The 19,813-nt window shown below is 42.3% G+C and overlaps 1 protein-coding gene and 1 long non-coding RNA gene across 2 annotated transcripts; both read right to left on the bottom strand.

Annotated features, from left to right (window-relative positions):
* Positions 1-7,758: 7,758 nt before the first annotated feature.
* LOC143414763 (uncharacterized) lies at positions 7,759-12,379 on the bottom strand. Its single transcript, XR_013095451.1, has 3 exons — positions 11,777-12,379; positions 11,146-11,532; positions 7,759-10,347 (listed from the first exon to the last, which is right to left on the bottom strand). It is a non-coding gene; the product is annotated as an uncharacterized LOC143414763 (long non-coding RNA).
* Positions 12,380-13,091: 712 nt separating this feature from the next.
* LOC143414762 (uncharacterized) lies at positions 13,092-18,049 on the bottom strand. Its single transcript, XM_076879597.1, has 2 exons — positions 17,917-18,049; positions 13,092-17,672 (listed from the first exon to the last, which is right to left on the bottom strand). The coding sequence occupies exon 2, from the start codon at positions 16,971-16,973 to the stop codon at positions 13,116-13,118; it is 3,858 nt and encodes a 1,285-aa protein (XP_076735712.1). The 5' UTR covers positions 16,974-17,672; positions 17,917-18,049; the 3' UTR covers positions 13,092-13,115.
* Positions 18,050-19,813: the final 1,764 nt, after the last annotated feature.

The raw sequence follows: 19,813 nt of genomic DNA, 5'->3' as shown, positions 1-19,813 counted from the left end.
GTTAGCTTTCAGCCGTGTTCGACTGTTTCTGCATAATCCATCATATGAAACTGAATCCAATGAAAAAGTATTTTTTAAACTTGTTTTATTAGTTTTCATCTTTTTAACTTTATGCATCATCATCATCATCATCATCATCATCATATTTACTTAGAAAACACTTTGAAACAACCACAGCTGACACAAAGTGCTGTACATTGGAACTGTAAAATAAAATTACATGAGATATAAATAAAACACAAATAAAAGAAGAGTGAAATCATTAATTAAATAACTACTTCAATTAAAAGAGAAACTGAGTCTCACTGAGGTTAGAAGCCAAGGAATAAAAGTGGGTTTTAAGACGTGATTTAAAAGTGGACAGTGAAGGGGCCTCTCTAACGTGCACGGGCAAATTATTCCATAATTTTGGAGCCACAATAGAGAAGGCCCCGCCCCCTCTGAGCTTCCTCCTGGATCTCGGTACCTCCAGGAGCAGCTGGTCAGCTGACCTGAGAGACCGACAGGGTATGTGGGGATGAAGAAGCTCAGAGAGGTAAGGCGGGGCAAGACTGTGAAGGCATTTAAAAACAAACATAAGAATTTTAAAATGAACTCTAAAAGACACAGGCAGCCAGTGCAGAGAGGCCAGCACAGGGGTTATATGCTCTCTTTTTCGAGTTCCTGTTAGGAGTTGTGCAGCCGCATTTTGAACCAGCTGCAGACGTGAGAGCAATGACTGACTGACCCCCACATAAAGTGAGTTACAGTCGTCCAGGCGGGAAGAAATAAAAGCATGGATCACTGTTTCAAGGTGCTGCCTCGAAAGAAAAGATTTTAGTCTTGCCAGTCGCCTTAAATGATAAAAACTGGACTTCACCACTGCTCTGATTTGGTTGTCCAATTTAAAATCACTGTCCAACTTAAAACCAAGGTCAGTAACAACAGATTTAAAATAGACTTCCAGGGATCCTAAAACAACAGAGGAGGACTCACAGGGACCACTGGGTCCAAACACCAACACTTCTGTTTTCTTTTCATTAAAATTTAAAAAGTTTAGAGCCAACCAAGCTTTAATGTCATCTAGACATGTTAAGAGAGGTTTTATGGAGATGCCATCCTTGTGTTTTAGTGGCAAATAAATTTGGCAGTCATCGGCATAACAATGAAATGAGATCCCATGCCTTCTAAGGATAGAACCCAGAGGCAATAGACACAATGAAAAGAGCAGTGGCCCTAAAATTGAGCCCTGTGGGACGCCGCATGACAGAGGAGCAGAAGACTATTCGTAACCGAGAAGGCTGACAGAGAAAGTTCTATCTGATAAATAAGACCTAAACCAATTAAGTGCAGTGCCACCAATACCCACTACATCATGTAATCGAGAAGTTAGAATATTGTGGTCTACGGTGTCAAAGGCAGCAGTTCGGTCGAGCAAGACAAGAACAACATGGTTACCAGAATCACATGCCAGAAGGATGTCATTAAAAACCCTTAGTAATGCAGATTCTGTGCTGTGAAGGGTTTTAAAACCTGATTGAAAAACCTCAAAGATGCCATTTTCATCTAGAAAATCTTTCAGTTGACTAAAAACAATTTTCTCTAAAACCTTGGAGACTAAAGGCAGCTTGGAAATAGGCCTATAGTTCGCTAAAACTGTGTGATCAAGGCCAGGTTTCTTAAGCAGTGGCTGTACTACTGCATGTTTGAAATTTGCAGGAACCATACCAGAAGGCAGACTGCTGTTAATAATGTCAAGGACATACTGTTGTATACTAGGAAAAATTTCTTTAAAGAATTGTGGAGGGACAGGATCCCGTGGGGAACCTGTGGGCTTAATATGGCGAACCACATCCTCTAAAGAGGAGAGCGTCACAAGCTCAAACTGAGTGAAAACAGCAGCGCAAGGGACAGAGACAGAGGGGTCAGAGTCAGGAGCTGTGATAAGAGCCCTGATGGTGACAACCTTTACAATGAAAAAGTTCAGAAAATCATTGCAAATCTCAGGAGAAACTTCCAAACAGACATTCAAAGGAGTATTAAGAACAGTGTCAATGGTCCTAAATAACACACGTGGGTTATGACCGTTGGAAGAAATAATATTTGCAAAATATTCCCTTTTTGCATCTTTAACAGTGTTCTGTTAGCGATGCCAGCAGTCTTTGAGAATTTGAAATGATGCATGCAGTTTATCCTTTTTCCGCTTCTGTTCTGCTCGACGACATTCCCTCTTAACAGCACGACTGCTCTCATTAAACCAAGGCTCAGGTTTAGCCTTAAGCTGCCTGGTTTTTAAAGGAGCCACAGAGTCCATGATTTTTTGACAGCAAGAATAAAACCAGGAATTTAGCTCTTCTGTATCAGAGGAGACAAAGTCAGAAGGGCCGCCGAGCTGATTAAAAGCAGCAGAAAACTGCACAGCAGTGGCGGGGTTAATAACCCGACAGCACCGAGTAGCAGCGCCAGGTTTAACTGCGGTATATGTCAAACCAACGTTGAATAACACAGGCATATGATCTGAGAGTGCACAGTCACAAATCTCCAAGTCAGTGACAGGCAGACCATATGACAGAACAAGGTCCAATGTGTGTCAGTGCTCATGTGTAGGGCCACGTACGGACTGTACCAGGCTAAAAGAGTCAATAAGGCTTAAAAAGTCCTTTACCAGTGGCTTATCAGGACAGCATACATGTATATTAAAATCTCCAACAATAAGAACTCTATCATAGTTGGGCATAATCCCAGCTAAAAAATCGGCGCCATCTTGCCATTAACAGACATTAACATGGAAACCTATCGTCTGCATGTTCCAGCAGATAAAATCATGTTTTGTGTTTACACTCTTTCAAATAGATGCGAGTAAAACAGCAGAAAATAAATAGAATCAAAGACTCAGCAGCTCTTAAATCTATTGCCACCTGTTTATCAGGAGTGGGGCGGGTGGAGGTTTGCCCACAGCGGTCATGTCAGTGGGGGGTCCGGGGGTTTCTCTGTGAATGTCACGTTGCCGTGGCGGCGCGCTCGCTGCTCGCTCAGATTTGAAGTTTCATTTTTTCGCTGCAGAAAGAAGTTTCCTTCCCACACAGAGTGAACAGCAGACGCTGATGTTTGTGTCACTTTTAACAGATTCAAACTCACAGTAATCTGATTACTTCCGCAACGCTGCACGGTCGTACTCTCTCCATCACTCCATGTTATCCACGTCTGTTGCTGCCACGGACGTCACACGCTCGTACGTCATTGTCATGAGACACTCTCACAAACAAAATCACAGTTTAGTAACGCTGTACCGCAGCGTGCTTACGGGAATGTAACTGTAATGTAACTACTTTTTCTGCAATAGTAATCCCTTACATTACTTGTTACTTGAAAAAAGTATTCAGATTGTGCTACTGCATCTATAAGACGTATCTCACCATACGTCTTATAGATGACCTGAGCAGCACTGACCAACCATTCTAAGATCAACGCACTCCCACCTCTACTTCCACGCAACAAATCCCAGCTGCTTTTAACCGCATCCTACAGTCCCAGCAGCTGTGCAGGGAATCCCACCTGATATCAGTCACATGTTTACATTTGTTAAAAACACTAAGGTTCTCCCTCAGGATACATTCTGCTTTGGAAATATAATATATAGCATGTGATGATATATGATGTATGAAACGCACAAGAGGAGGGAATTCTGCAAGAGCTCAAGGCCAAATCCTAAATGTCATCTAAGAAGTTAAAACCTCGGTCCTGTTCCGTTTAGTGATTCAGTCTGACATGCAAGAGACCTTTTCAGGACACAGTTTAAGATAGATGTTACCTGTAACTGGGCCAGTGTTTGTATTAAATGTATCAGTCATTTAAGAAAAAAACCTTAATAAATTATCTCATTCATGCAAATACCAGAAAAATAAAAGTTTCATTTGTGCTATCAGGAGTGGACTGATACATAACTAATATACAGCTTACTACAATCTGTGGCAGGCAATAAGCCTGTGTGCAGCCATAAACCTCCATAAAAGCAAAGGTTCTGGATGAAAATGTATCCAGGTCAAACAAGATAGCTACAGTATAGATTAGAGATGGACCGATCCGATATTACGTATCGGTATCGGTCCGATACTGACCTAAATTACTGGATCGGATATCGGAGAAAAATAAAAAATGTAATCCGATCCATTAAATATCACGAAAGCACCTCACAAAACTTGCAACACGCCGTAACTCACCTCAGAACGTTAGCACGTCGGAGCAGTATGCATCACGTGATAGAGCGGCTGTGGCATACGGGACCTGTAGGTGGTCTGGATAGCATGTGGAGCTTCGCTAGCAACCCGGCATTTCATCTCCGACAAAGTTATCCCCGAGAGAAGTAAAGCAAGTGTGTAAGTCCATCTCTGAATGTTTGTAAAGCATTCCTGCGTTAAGCTTAACAAGCGATATATGGAGCGACTGCCTCTCCTGCTGCTACTTCAATCATGAAACTGCTTAATGATCAGCTGATCGGCTTTTCTGTCGCGAGTCCGTCTCTCTAGTTTGCTTTTGGCCCACTTTGCACCAGAAAGAGGAAACCAGCGGCTGAACAACAGCAGCACGTTTAAGCTTGATAAGCTGTTGTTAGAATTTATTTAATATTACTTTCTACTCCAGGATCTTTTTCTACGTAGCTGACGCTGGTAACTGTGCAGGGGCGGATCTAGCAAAGTTTAGCCAGGGGGGCCGATAGGGCATTAACAGGGAAAAGGGGGCACAAAGACATACTTTTCTTTCTTATTCTCATTTAAAATGTCGAGCTTTTAATAAATAATTATCTGACACCCAAAGTTTTAATTTGATGTAAAATGAATAGAAGTCCATTACTGCATATAGTGACTATTAAGTCTAATATATATACCCTAGTAAGCTATAGTACTTTTTCCTTTGGGAAGGTACCATCTGTGCAGTCTGCAATTTTGTTGAAGAAAGATGTTGAATCTATTTAATATTTCTTGAAAAATAATTGATTTCTGTGCATTTTTTTTTCACACTGCATCAAATTAAGGTTGATTACGTCGATTAAGCATCATGAGGTAGAGCGTGAGGGGTGGTTCCCTATTTTTTATTTATTTATTTTTGTTGTTGCTGGGAGTTGGAACCCTATTAGTTAGGCTGCTTAATATTTATGCTAAGTACTCTTTAAAATACCAGAATAGGGAGGATGGTGTAGGTCTAAGTTTATTAGATTGATCAGCATTGCTGAACTATGAAATATTTTTTTTTGCATACAGGTATAACAGAATAGCTTTAGTGTAGTTGTTGTTTTAAACTTGAGTATGAACTTATACAAAATGCAGCAAGATATTTAAAAAACAGTTTTGTTGATTAAAAAACACTATATCGGATTCATATCGGTATCGGCAGATATCCAAATTTATGATATCGGTATCGGACATAAAAAAGTGGTATCGTGCCATCTCTAGTATAGATAAGATAAGATAAAGATTCCTTTATTGTTGCTGTACTCAGGCATTGTACAGAGGAACTGGATTTCAGCAGACTAGCATACTTAAATTCATTCATTCATTCCACAGATTAAAATAGTGAATATAAAAGTATAAATACACATAAAATGCAATTCAGCAAAACCCAAAAAACGATATTGCGCTACAGCAGTAAGCAGCAGCCGTCATGTCTCCCGTGTGCTGCTCCTAAAAACATCTATTTTAAAGTTTCAGTGGGAGATCCAATAATAAGTTCCAATCATTCTTGCATAGCTGAAACTAGCACAAAGTAGAGGAAAGACTCCATCTGTTGGTGAAAAGGTGAAATTAGTTTGAATTTTATGATTAAAAAATGATTAGACACAATAATGCCTCTAATATAATATGAATATATAAGGAAAGATATGGATATATTTACTGGTGTACTGTAAATGACCACAGGTCTTTATCAATAGGAAACTTGTGAAAATACAGTTAAACGTCCACAATTTACAGCAGGTAAAATATTGAACATGTCACCAATGTTCTAATATGTTTCTGAAGGTGTATTTGTGTTTGCTCGTGTGGTCTGACATGCATATGAACTTGAGTGACATCCCATTCTTCATCCCTCAAGCACCTTGAGGTGACTTTTGTTGTGATTTGGCGCTATATAAATAAAATTGAATTGAATTGAGGGTTAATGCGACGTCCACCCACCCTTTGCGAGGTTTAGGAGGAGGCCTGGCTCACAGGCTCTGCTCTAATTATTCCCAGTGGTGTTCTCTTAGGTTGATGTCAGGACTCCACTTCTTCCACACCAAAGTCATTGACCCACATTGCTTTGTGCACTGCAGTCATTGAACAGGAAGGAGCCATCCCCAAACCGTTCCCACAAAGCTGGGAGCGTTAAATTGTCCAAAATGTCTCTGTATACTGAAACATTAACAGTGCCTTTCACTGGAACTAAGGGACCGACCCCGTCTCCTGAAAAACAACCTCACATCAAACACGTCGAAGGTTTTCTACCTGCAAGTCAAATTTGGCAAACAAAACACTGGATTCTCTTGGTGAAAGAAAGAGTGATGAATCTAGTTTAAACTTTGAGAACTGATGTAAAAACCAGATAGAAACCAAGTAACTATGTAACAGTCCATGTGAGTCAAACGTTTGAAGACATCTCTAATAGGCAAGGCAAGTTGTGAAGTTACCTATTGATACAAAGTATTTCCTGTTTTCTAAGTATGTTTTGAACCAGTTTAGTACAGTTCCTGAAAGACCTGCCCAGTTCTCCAGTCGTTTGAGTAATATGTTGTGGTCGACTGTATCAAATGCTGCACTGAGATCCAGTAAAACTAGGACTGACATTTTTCCACTGTCTGTATTCAGACATATGTCATTAAACACTTTGGTCAGAGCGGTTTCAGTGCTGTGGTTCTGTCTAAAACCTGACTGGAAGGCATCGTAGCAATTATTCTGTTTTAAGAAGTAACTGAGCTGTTGAGAAACTGCTTTTTCAATTATCTTACTTAAAACTGGGAGATTTGAGATCGGCCTGTAGTTGTTCATTTGTGTCTTGTCAAGATTGTCAATAATAAGTAATAATAATAAGTAACATTTTGACAGTTTTGTACAGTTTTGGTGGATACAACCATGTTCATGTCAAAGCTGTCATCAGAGTAAACAATGACTATTTTAAGGACTCCGATATTTCAGCATCAGGGTGTTTGAACACATTTGCTTCATAAATCCAAATGTGTCATGTTCTTACTTTCTACTGCTACTTATTACAATTGCAGCAATGTCAGACGATCACCAGTATAACCAGTAACTCCTTTAGCTACACATTAATCGAGCGGCCAGCCTGTTCCCAGTCTCCTGCTAGCTCTATCATGCAGGACCCTCGCTTAAATCAAAGCGAGTACCCAGAACAAATATGGACTTTCTGTGCTACTGCTGACCAGGGACATTGTTGGACCATAACCTGATTCTCTGAGACTTTCCATGGTTAACTGGTGAAAAAGGCTTATGACGTAAATGCAAGGCCACTTCGTCCCCATTAAAGTACTGGTATGCTGACTACTAGGTGAACAAACCTTCTAGGTCATGATGACAACACCTTAGCTAAAACATTGTTTTCCTGACCTACATAGTGAAAGAGAAACCTGAGAACAGCAGACAGCTCTCACGTTACTGCCTCTCTATTGTCTGCTTGTAAACTAGTCTGCATAGTAGTGCTAACCCCTGACCCGTCCTGCACGACAGAGCAAATCAAACAAACAACCACAAAAGAAAGAAAGAAATTAGAGATTGAGACGGTGCAGTGCGTGTGCGTGTAGTCAAGCATTTTCATGTCATGCTAGCTTAAAACGATGCAGTGTGTGTATTTGCAGAGGTGTTGCACGATAAACAAAACCTCCACCCAGGCAGCTCCACCCTCCAGGCCGTATTTACTTTTAATACTTTTATTATATTTTGTACATTTGCTGTTCTTTGTAGTTTTCATGTCCTGTAAGGACTTTGCAGTGCACTGAAAATAATACATTTTGGAAGTCAGATGTAAAAGTGAGATCAGAGTCAAATGTGACATGAGTCCCCACATACAGGTATCATTTCATTAATATTACTAATATAAACAACAGCAGTAGAGTTTTAAAGGTGACAGTTTGACCTGTGGGCTCACAGTAGTGGTCAGATCGTTCCTTTATGCTGATGTGTTGTCAACACAAACAATGGCAGCTAGAAGCAGAGCTTTACATGGCATGATTATTATGATGATTATGACCTTCAGAAGTACAGGTCAAAGGTCAAATGTGACATGATACTTTAAATGTGCCTTCATAATTGCTAAGTTCTGAGGCTGTTCTCAATTTTCCAAGGGTGAGTTATTAAGATGGATGATTCCACTCTACACTTGTGCTTCAAAACTTCGTGAACTGTGGTGTTCACAGGCGAAAAGAATGACAAACGTGCACACAAGCAAGATCAAACCCCCCCACTCTCTTTGGTGGAGGCAAGAATACTATTCCCCAAAGTTTGATTCTGTTCATCTGGAGGTTTTCAGTGGGAGAAACGTTTCGTCGATGGTCATGAGATGAAGGAACTGACCTCACAGCCCATTGTTCCTTCAGTGCTGCTGGTTTCAGTCATTGTGCAGATGTCCTGTTTAAAGGTTGGAAGCCTGCAGTCAGCTGAGACTGGAGACATCACCTGATGATGAAACGTTTCTCCTACTGAAAACTTCCAGATGAACAGAATCAACCTTTGGAGATTTATTTAAATAGATGACTGAGCATCGAGACGTAAACATATTCTTCTTATAGTTATTATTATCTGTCACTGTTTTAGAGTTTTTGTGTTTGACTGAATCTAGTGTGAATTTACTTTCATCCTTGTTCCCCTTACCGAATTTCCCAGAGGAACCCACCCGAGGGATTAATAAAGTTCTATCTTATCTTATTTCCCAAGAAGTCCCCACAGTGGGTGGATCTATTAGATTTGGTATAAGTTTTACACAGGATGCTCTTCCTTATGCAGTGCTTGTATTTTGTGGGGGTGAGACTGGGCTGATCTTAGCTTGTGACCCTCTGAGGCGAGGTCTTTCATGTGTACACCGTGCAGCCATAACCTAAAACATCATCAGAGTTTGAATTCAATTACATTTGATTTATATTGTGCCAAATCACAACAACAGTCACGCAGGCACTTCATATGGTAAAGACTCTGCAATAATCCAGAGAAACCCCAACAATCACATGGCCCCTCTGAGCAGGTGCTTTGGTGACAGTGAGAAGGAAAACATTCATTTTTTTATAAATACAGATTCACAAAACTCATTTCCTTTTCACAAGATTGATGGAGCAGGAGCAGAATGCAGAATTTCAGCAAGAAAAAAAGACGAATACAAAAGCATCCACAGGTGTTCACATGGTGCCAAAGCCCTCCAGGAGTAGACATCACAGGAAATCTACCAAAACTTAAATTGCAATAAATAAATAAACAAATAACATAAAAACTAAAGGTGTCACAGCTGTTACTCTTCACAAACAATACTACCCCAACTGTCTCACACGGTGGCAGAGAGGTGATGATCTGTATAACAAAGTGTCCTGAGTCAGATGTGAGGCCCTGCGTCTGTCATGGTTGAGTTCGGGCTGGGGCCATGGAGCAGGCTTGGAGCGGTGCTAGCAGTTAGACCAACTTTATTGTGGAGTGGGCAGGTGTAAAGGGGCGGGGTTATGGGGAAGTCGCCCAGGCACGGAGGGAGTTGGCAGCTGACAGTAATGTTCAATAAAGTGCAGCTAAGTGGAGAGTAAATAGGTAAGGACGGGCTAGCAGAAGCTTTGGCAGAGCGGTGGTGCCAGAGAGAAGCAGGTGAAGTGAAATGTGGTCATTTCAGAGAAATCTTGAACGAGCTTCCAGACGAGATACTGCGGATGAGCCGACAAGACAGGTGAGGGTGAAGCACGTGAAACCACGAGGAGCCGATCATCACCATGATGGTGGAGAAGAACCACACAGCCCAGCACCAGGATATCATTAAAAGATCTGAAATCATACATTTCTACACTGTGTTGTATTCCTGAGTGACTGACACGTGTCTTTGCTACAGCATACAGGTATGAGTCCGGCCTCTGTGGCAGTCAGGTGAAGAGGAAACTTAATTCTGTTTACAAGAAACATTGTGAAGAATCTGTTTTTCCAAAACAGCTGCCGGTTGTCAAAAATCCACAGTGTTCATTCTTGATGAGACTCTTTTCTCTCGTAGGTATATTGCTCAGCTTTAAGGCGTGCCCCGTGCTTCTGAAAACAAGATGAAGGCGTTCACAAACCGCAACAACGATGCACTGTAGACCACACAGTGAGCTGCAGGCTCACAGGGGAACCACAGAAACTACTCCGATGTTTGTGTGAACATCTTTAACCAAAAACAGAACAGAGTTGTGATCAGAGGGACAGAAATCACCATCACACATATTTAGTATGTTTTAACTCTCGTTTTGACTCTATGCTAAGTGAGTCTGACAAAGCTGTGACTCTTCAGTTTCTGAATGTTCCAGTAAATCTACCAGCTACGTGCTTCATATGCTGTAAGCAGTAGAAGCGGTTCAGAGTTGGATACAGTTGACATCTGTTTTCATATGCATGTGACGGCTTGGTTCATTTATTTTTACTGAAGGATGCAGCAGATACACTAGTACACTGCTGTGTAACATCAGAGATTTGTGCGAGTGTCACACTAGCTCTTGGTAAACCTCCACCAACCCACAGCTGATAAAACCAAAAGCTTCTGTCATACGTTCTCTAAACAAATTACATGGTCACTTACTGAATTTACATGGTCCTATAGATGAACTACAACACATGACATTTTACACTGTTTCATTCAAGCAACGTGTGAAAAACCTACATACAGACCAGTGAGAGCGCTGCTGCTATAATCTGAACTCAGATAAGAAGGATGGATGCAGAGAAGAAAGGGGGGCAGCCATGTGACCAGCTGAGGTGAGGAGAGGAGGATCAATTATAAGACAACTTTCATGTACCCTAACGCACAACCCAGTTATACAACGACGCATTTAGTCATTTATTCCATCCACGTTTTTCCGCTTATCCAATTTAGGTTGCAGGTGGGGGGTGGAGCCTATCCCACCCTGGACAGGTTGACAGTCTGTCACACAGACAGACAACCATTCACACTCACATTTCGACTCACCAGTTAACCTGTCCTCACTACCTGGATGTTTGACCGTGGGAGGAAGCCGGAGTGAACTCCACATGTAAAGGCCTCGGCCAGATAGACGTAGATGGTTCTTACACAGCGCTTTTAGTCTGACCACTCGAAGCACTATACACGACTTGCCTCCTTCACCCTTTATACAAGCACTTTTTATAAGCCTTCTCTGTGTAAGTGCTTTCTAGCTAACATTCACACATTCAGTGATGTTTGGCATACAGACTGGTGCAGCCAGGGTGTACTGTCTTTCCCTCTTCACACTGCACAGAAGAGGAACCGGCAGCAAGGTTCAACACTTTTCTTCCATCAAGACTCTGAAGACCATTACTCTTTGTCCACAGGTTTAATGATGTAGAAAGTGTGAAACTGAAACAAACATAACACAATTACAATTACAGTATATTCTTTAAATCTTACATATACACTGTACCTACAAGTCTACAATAATCTAAATCAACGTAGCGTAGCACTTTAGCTGCAAGAATAAGCATTAGCCGTGCTCTAAACATGTGGTTTCAACAACGTATCAAAGTTACACATTAAACTTCCCTCATGTCACAAAATACAACCACAGAACTACAGATAAGCATCAAATAAACAATATACATACAGACGATGCTCCAAAAGACGAAGGATTGAAGGCAGATGCATGTGGATTCATGGCAGTCTCCTTGGCCATGTGCAAACTTCACTAAACCTTACTACTTCCTGCTTCCTGTGATGTCACCAGGTATCAGAACTCTTAAAGGGACAGCTGCCCTAACACTATCGGCACACTCCCCGCCTGGCATGTTAGAATGCCACAACTAACACACAATACAGAACGGTTATACATGGTTATATATGTATATAGATATAGAGGTGGAGGTGGAGGTGGTCAACAAGTACAAGTACCTCGGGCTGTGGGTGGACAATAAACTGGACTGGTCATGCAACACAGAGCACCTGTACAAAAAAGCCCAAAGCCGACTGTACTTCCTCAGGAGGCTGAGGTCTTTTAACATCTGCAGGAAGCTCCTGAGGATGTTTTACCAGTCGGTGGTTGCTGGAGTACTTTTCTATGCTGTGGTGTGCTGGGGGAGCAGCACAGCAAAGAAGGACTCATCCAGGCTGGAAAAACTGATCAGGAGGGCTGGCTCTGTGGTCGGCATGAAGCTGGACACTCTGGTGACAGTGGCAGAGAAAAGGACACTAAAGAAACTGCTGGACATTATGAACAATGCTGGACATCCTCTGCACACGGCCATTAACAACCAGAAGAGTCTGTTCAGTGACAGGTTGCTTCTCCCCAAGACAAGAACTAACAGACTTAAAAACTCCTTTGTCCCACACGCCATCAAACTGTTTAACTCCTCTCTGGAGGGGAGAGGGAGGGGAAACAGGAGGACAAAGGAGGGGGGAACAACTAAGCTGTAGTGCCTCTTCACCTCACTGTGCAATACCTTTTGTGCAATACTTTTGTAAATAGTCAACAGTGCAATAGACCTCAATACTTGAAATGTGCAATTCACTTGTATTTTTATTTTTTATTCCTATTTATTCTATTTATCCCCTTCGTATATTTTATTTATATTGTCTCTGTATTTATATATGTGTGTGTGTGTGTGTGTGTGTGTGTGTGTGTGTGTGTGTGTGTGTGTGTGTGTATATATATATATATATATATATATATATATATATATATATACATATACATATATATATATATATATATATATATATATATATATATACATATATATATATATATATATACATATATATATATATATATATATATATATATATATGTATATATATATATATATATATATATATATATATATAATATTCCGTAACTCTGTAACTTCTGTCGGTGCTGTGCTTTTTTGGAAATCGAATTTCCCAGAGGAACCCACCCGAGGGATTAATAAAGTTCTATCTAATCTAATCTAATCTAGAGTAACAGTTCAGTCTTTGTCTGGATGTAACAGAAGAATGAGCTCCGACACAGGTCTCAAAAATACTTTTGTCCCATCTTGCCTGGATACCTTCACCTCCGCTGTGCGGACCTTATTGTCCTGGCTAGGGAAGACTTGGGTGATTACTCCAAGAGGCCATTCATTTCTCTTGAGCTGCTGATCTCTGAGAAGTACAATGCTCCCAGGCTCCAGATTGGGGTGACTGTCCTGCCACTTTCTTCTTGGCTGCAGTGAAGAAAGATACTGTCGTCTCCATTTGCTCCAGAAAGTCTGGGCCAGATGCTGCACCTGACGCCATTGTTGTTTACACATATCTTTGACATTGGAGTCTTCAGGTGGAGCTGATGGAGTGCCCATCTTCTGAGTTAAGAGAGTGGCTGGGGTTAGTAGAACTGGGTCACTTGGATCAGTAGATACTGGTATGAGAGGCCTGGCATTGATAATTGCCACCACTTCTGCCATCAGCGTAGTAAGGACCTCATGCGTCAAGTTTGATGTCTCAAGATGCAGGAACATTGAATCGAGGATTCTTTTGGCTATTCCTATCATCCTCTCCCATGCGCCACCCATGTGAGACGCATGTGGAGGATTAAAGACCCATGCACAACCTTTTCCAGCTAGGTACTTCTCAACAGACGTGGAATCAATATTGGATGGAATCTTTAGTTCAGTTGACGCACCCACGAAGTTTGTGCCTCTGTCCGAACGTATTTGTTTCACAGGACCTCGAATAGCTAGAAACCTCCTGAGGGCATTGATGAAGCATGAGGTGTCCAGAGATTCTATGACCTCTATGTGGACTGCTCTAACGGCCATACAAGTGAATATAACTGCCCATCTCTTACTATGGGCGAGACCACCTCTTGTACGCCGTGCAACAACACTCCATGGGCCAAACACGTCCAGTCCAACGTAGGTAAATGGAGGTTCCATAGAGAGGCGATCTGATGGCAGGTCAGCCATCTTTTGTTGTTCAGGGAGGCCGCGAAGCTTTCGACATGTGACACAATGGTGGATGACAGTGCTCACCAATCGCTTCATACCTATTATCCAGTAGCCTGCTGCACGGATGGCACCCTCTGTGAAGTGGCGTCCCTGGTGCAGGGTTTGTTCATGGAAATGTCTGACCAGCAATGTTGCAATATGGTACTTACAAGGAATGATCTTAGGGTTCTTTTCTTCATGAGGAACCTCTCCATGTCTTATCCGACCACCAACTCTGAGGACGTTGTGTGCGTCAATGAAGGGATCCAGGGTCCTAAGAGGACTCCCTTGAGGGATCACCTTATTGTTTTTGAGACAGGCCAACTCTTCAGCATATGCCTCTTCCTGCACAGTTTGAATAATGACGTGCTCTGATAAACTGAGTTGATCAGGTGTACCTGCTTTCTGACAGAAATGCCACCCCTTGCATTGCATGGTCCCTTTGACCTTACGTGTGTGAAAGCTGTTCACAATGTGAAGGAGATTAGCAATGGCACGTTTCAAAGCTTGCCAGGAAGAAAATTTGGAGAAACGGTGGGACCCAAGTAGTGTGCGAGAAGCCTGTGTTTGCAAAGTAGAGATTTGCGGGCGGATCTCAGCGTCCATGTTTGCATCCACAAGCTCAAAGGATTCTGGTTCTAGAGAATCTTGCATAGGCTCAGTCAGAAAAGGAGGTCCAGTGAGCCAAGAGGTATCTGAGAGAAAGGCAGCCGGTACAGACCTTGTCGCACAGTCTGTTGGATTTTCCCCTGTAGACACGTACTTCCACTGCTTAGGATGAGAGGACCTTCTGATGCGGACAATACGATTGCTGACATACACATAAAAGCGTCTTGTCTCGTTATTTATGTATCCGAGCACTAATTTGCTATCAGTGTAGAAGGTGATAGCATCGATGCGCATGTCAAGCTCTGATGATATGAAATCTGCTAACTCCACGGCAAGTACAGCTGCACAAAGCTCAAGTCTGGGGATTGTGTGTTCAGGTCTGGGTGCCAGCTTCGCCTTACCCATAACAAAGCCAGTATGAGTATTCCCTGCTTCGTCCACCACCCTGAGATAGGCAACTGCTGCAATAGCCATTGTTGACGCATCAGAAAAGACAAACAGTTCTCTCGTCTTTGTTGTTGAAAGAAAGGCTTTGGTATAGGCTCTTGGGATCATCACGCAACTTAGGTCTTTTAGTGAATCCCGCCAAGACTTCCATTGTTCCTGCATCCCTTCAGGGAGCTGAGAATCCCAGTCACATCTTTGTTGTGTGAGCTCTCTTAGAATGTGCTTCCCTTGAATGGTCACGGGAGCCACAAATCCCAAGGGGTCATACACGCTATTTACCACTGATAGGATGCCTCGGCGTGTGAAAGGCTTCTCTTCTTTGTTGACTTTAAAAACAAACATGTCGCACTCCAAGTTCCAATTTAGTCCCAAGCTGCGCTGTACAGGTAGAATATCTGAGCTCAGATCCAAATCCTTCAAGTCATTTGCGCGATCTTCAGGTGGGAAAGCCTCCATGACCTCTTTGCTGTTAGAGGCGATTTTGTGGAGCCTCAGGTTGGAGTTTGCCAGAACATCCTGAGTTTTCTTCAACAGACAGACAGCACTTTTTACACTTGAAAAAGATTTAAGTGCATCATCGACATAAAAGTCATGGCAAACAAACTGTTTCACCTCGGGGTCATGATGTGGTCCTCCATCCATCGTGGACTGCCTGAGGCAGTAAATGGCAACCGCTGGACTAGGACTATTACCGAACACATGTACGGTCATGCGGTACTCAATGACATCCTGTGTAGGACTGCTGTCTCTGAACCAGAAGAACCGTAGGAAGTTACGATCTTCTTCTCTCACAAGAAAGAAATGAAACATCTGCTTGATGTCTGCAGTTACTGCAATGGCATCCTTGCGAAACCTCATCAGAACTCCCAGAAGTAGGTTGTTGAGGTCAGGTCCTTTCAAGAGAACATCATTCAGAGACACTCCCTCATGCTGTGCACTTGAGTCAAAAACAACATGGATGTTGCCAGGCTTCTTTGGGTGGTACACTCCAAAAATGGGTAAATACCATCGTTCCTGGTTTGGAGTGAGAGGAGGAGCAACTTCAGCATGACCATTTTCGAATATTTTCCCCATGAATGAGAAGAAATGTTGGGACATCTCAGGTTTCCTTGCTAAGTTGCGTTTGAGGGAGCTGAAGCGGTTAAGAGCTTGCTGTCTGTTATCAGGGAGGTGTTGTCTTGGCTGCCTAAATGGCAAAGGAGCTACCCAGCTGTTACTGGCATCCTTCTTGAGCTCTCGTTTCATTATTGCCATAAAGGCAAGATCTTCAAACGATGGTGCTGGTTTATTATCCTCTCGAGTAAGCTGGAACACTGTGCAGCCTAGCCCACCATCTTCTACATCATAGGCACACTTTGAATGTTCGGGACCATATCTCTCTTTAACCTGGAGAACACTCGGACATGGTTCAAAAATAGTAGGACGAGACTGTTCAAGAGCATTGGTGAAGTACGTGTTCACACTGCGTGGCTTGTGAACACGTCCCAAACAGACATTGCCCACAATCACCCATCCCAACTCAAGTTTCTGAGCATAGGGGGCATCAGGCGGGCCATTGATGTATTTGTGAACCTTATGAAGTCTAATGACGTCACGTCCAAGTAAGAGCATAATGGGAACATCAGGTTCAAACTCTGGAATAAGGTGAGCAACTGGTTTTAGATGATCATGGAGGAGAGCAGCACTTGGTGATGGAATCTCTGCTCTGTTGTCTGGTATCTCACTACACTCCAACAGGCCTGGTAGTAGCTGAACTGTTTTACAATCCATTGACTCTATACAGAAGCCTGAAGCTATCCTCCCCATGTTCTCAGTCACACCAGAGCATGTCTTCAGTGTGTAAGATGCAGTAGGGCATTGCAAGTCAAACTTCTCAAAGAAATCTGAGTGAGCCAAAGATCTATTACTCTGCTCATCTATAATAACATAGGCCTTAATGGCCTTTTCACGTTCTCCTTTAGGATAGACTCTGGCCAGGCAGATCTTGGAGCAGTTCTTAACAGTGCGGTCCTCTCCACAGATCTCGGTACACTGAGCAGTAACTTCTGAAGTTTGTGTGGGTTCTGGCTCCCCGCCATGCTCCAAAGGAATGCTTATGTTCTTTATCCACGGTGCCTGACCTGGATGTAGAGCAGATGAGTGTCTATCACTGTTGCATTCAGTACACTTAATGATACTTTGGCATTCACTCGCGGTGTGCGTTGAGGAGTAGCCGATCCATGAGAACGTGTGGTTGACATAGAAGCATAAGACCGTGTCTTCACTGATGATAGCTTTGAATCCATAGTGTAGGCAAGTAGAGGCTATGTAGCGTGATAGCAGTAGTTGTTGTCACATGCACTGTGTTACCTTGTCTGTAACTCAACGTCTTTTCACTGTACTGTCTTTCCCTCTTCACACTGCACAGAAGAGGAACCGGCAGCAAGGTTCAACACTTTTCTTCCATCAAGACTCTGAAGACCATTACTCTTTGTCCACAGGTTTAATGATGTAGAAAGTGTGAAACTGAAACAAACATAACACAATTACAATTACAGTATATTCTTTAAATCTTACATATACACTGTACCTACAAGTCTACAATAATCTAAATCAACGTAGCGTAGCACTTTAGCTGCAAGAATAAGCATTAGCCGTGCTCTAAACATGTGGTTTCAACAACGTATCAAAGTTACACATTAAACTTCCCTCATGTCACAAAATACAACCACAGAACTACAGATAAGCATCAAATAAACAATATACATACAGACGATGCTCCAAAAGATGAAGGATTGAAGGCAGATGCATGTGGATTCATGGCAGTCTCCTTGGCCATGTGCAAACTTCACTAAACCTTACTACTTCCTGCTTCCTGTGATGTCACCAGGTATCAGAACTCTTAAAGGGACAGCTGCCCTAACACTATCGGCACACAGGGATCAAACCAGTTAGCTTTACCTCCTGAGCTACAGCAAGAAGGTCCTTGGATGGGAGCCTTCTTGCTGTGAGTTAACAGTGCTAACTACCATGCCAATGGGCTAGCTACTCATTTAATTAAGTATAAAATTAACATCTCTATGAGAAAAAAACCCTTTGTTTTCAGTATCCTGTGGGGCAACTTTGTGAAGTAATAACTAAACAGTTCTTGTAGCTGTTGTTCAGTCCTCGATGGCTTGAGCTCATTCGGACGAACTTCAGCCGTAAGATGTTGGTGGGTTTCCTCACGTTCTCCATTTTACTGGATAAAGATCATGACTCTTAAAGTCAAAGTTTCTACTTTTTTCTCTTTGACATTTCTTTGTTAGGTTGCTGTTTTGCTGAAGACTTAGTTTAGTGAAAGACGTTCTGAGATTTGCCTTTTGAAGCTAATGGGACCAGTTTCCTAATATGATCCCATTAAGTTTTTATCTTACAATATGAAGAGTTGTCCACACAACATTGTTCCAGTAGCCTTCTAGTTTGTTACATAATCACAAACAGAGTGGTTGCTTTATCCTTCAGCTCCTTACAAGCTTCGTCCTCCCAGACTACAGACTAATCTTTGTTGGTTGGCCAGCCGGGGAAGGTAAAGATGGTCATCACGCCCATCATTTGTACCAAATCTAAATGCTTTAGTGACGGTTCTGTATCATTCTCAACCTGATAAAGATCACCAACAGAGGTGCCCACTCAAACCAGATTGTTATCCAATCGCAGAACACGAGTGGGTGTTCCTCAACTGTTAGATGGGCTGATTTACAGTTAGAGCCATGCCTGGATATCAGCCAGGGCGTACAGTAATTCTTAAACATGACTTCATTCTGAGCACTTAATGCTTGAGTGTCAAAATGGGGATTTTTCAAAACCCTGTACAGACTAAACTTTCCTGTTATTACTGTTCTCATTTATAAAGTTGTGTTTCATCAACATGAACATTATACCTAACAGGTGAATGTCGGGACAGTATGTCCTGGTTTCTTAACATAAAACTCATTGCTGCAGCCAGAGGCAGCACAAATATGGTCCTCTTAGACCAGGGGTGGGCAACTCCAGGCCTCGAGGGCCGGTGTCCCTGCAGGTTTTAGATGTGTCTTGAACCAACACAGCTGATTTAAATGGCTAAATTAGCTCCTCAACATGTCCCAGAGTTCTCCAGAGGCCTGGTAACGAACTAATCATGTGATTCAGGTGTGTTGACCCAAGGTGAGATCTAAAACCTGCGGGACACCGGCCCTCGGGGCCTGGATTTGCCCACCCCTGTCTTAGACTAGTTTTTAGTTTTAGTCCCCTTGTTTTCGAGTGAGTTATCGGTTCTGTCACTAGTTTGCTAACGTAAACTAATGTAAGTCTAAGAGCCGTAACAAACCTACTGACCCTGTGATGCTACGTTCTGGCAAAATGGTGCTAAACATGATCTAAAAAACGTTAACTTTCAGCTCTTATTTCTTAAACGCAGCTCCCAGAAACTGTTGCATCTACGTCAGCTTTTAGAGCAGGGCTCCATGGTGTAAATCAGCCTTTGTAGTGTTTCACCACTGCTTTAAAGTACCTGTGTTTTCACTTTTCAGACCCAGAAGATATTACATCTTTTATACGAACAGTATCAAACTCTTTGTAGCGTGAGTGGACCGGAGCAGAAAAAGCTTTGCTCAAACGAACCGTCCATTTACAAAAGAGATTTTAAA

Source organism: Maylandia zebra, linkage group LG22, assembly GCF_041146795.1.
Source record: "Maylandia zebra isolate NMK-2024a linkage group LG22, Mzebra_GT3a, whole genome shotgun sequence".
Taxonomy (NCBI): Eukaryota; Metazoa; Chordata; class Actinopteri; order Cichliformes; family Cichlidae; genus Maylandia; species Maylandia zebra.
This window is presented reverse-complemented; position numbering and strand designations above follow the sequence as displayed.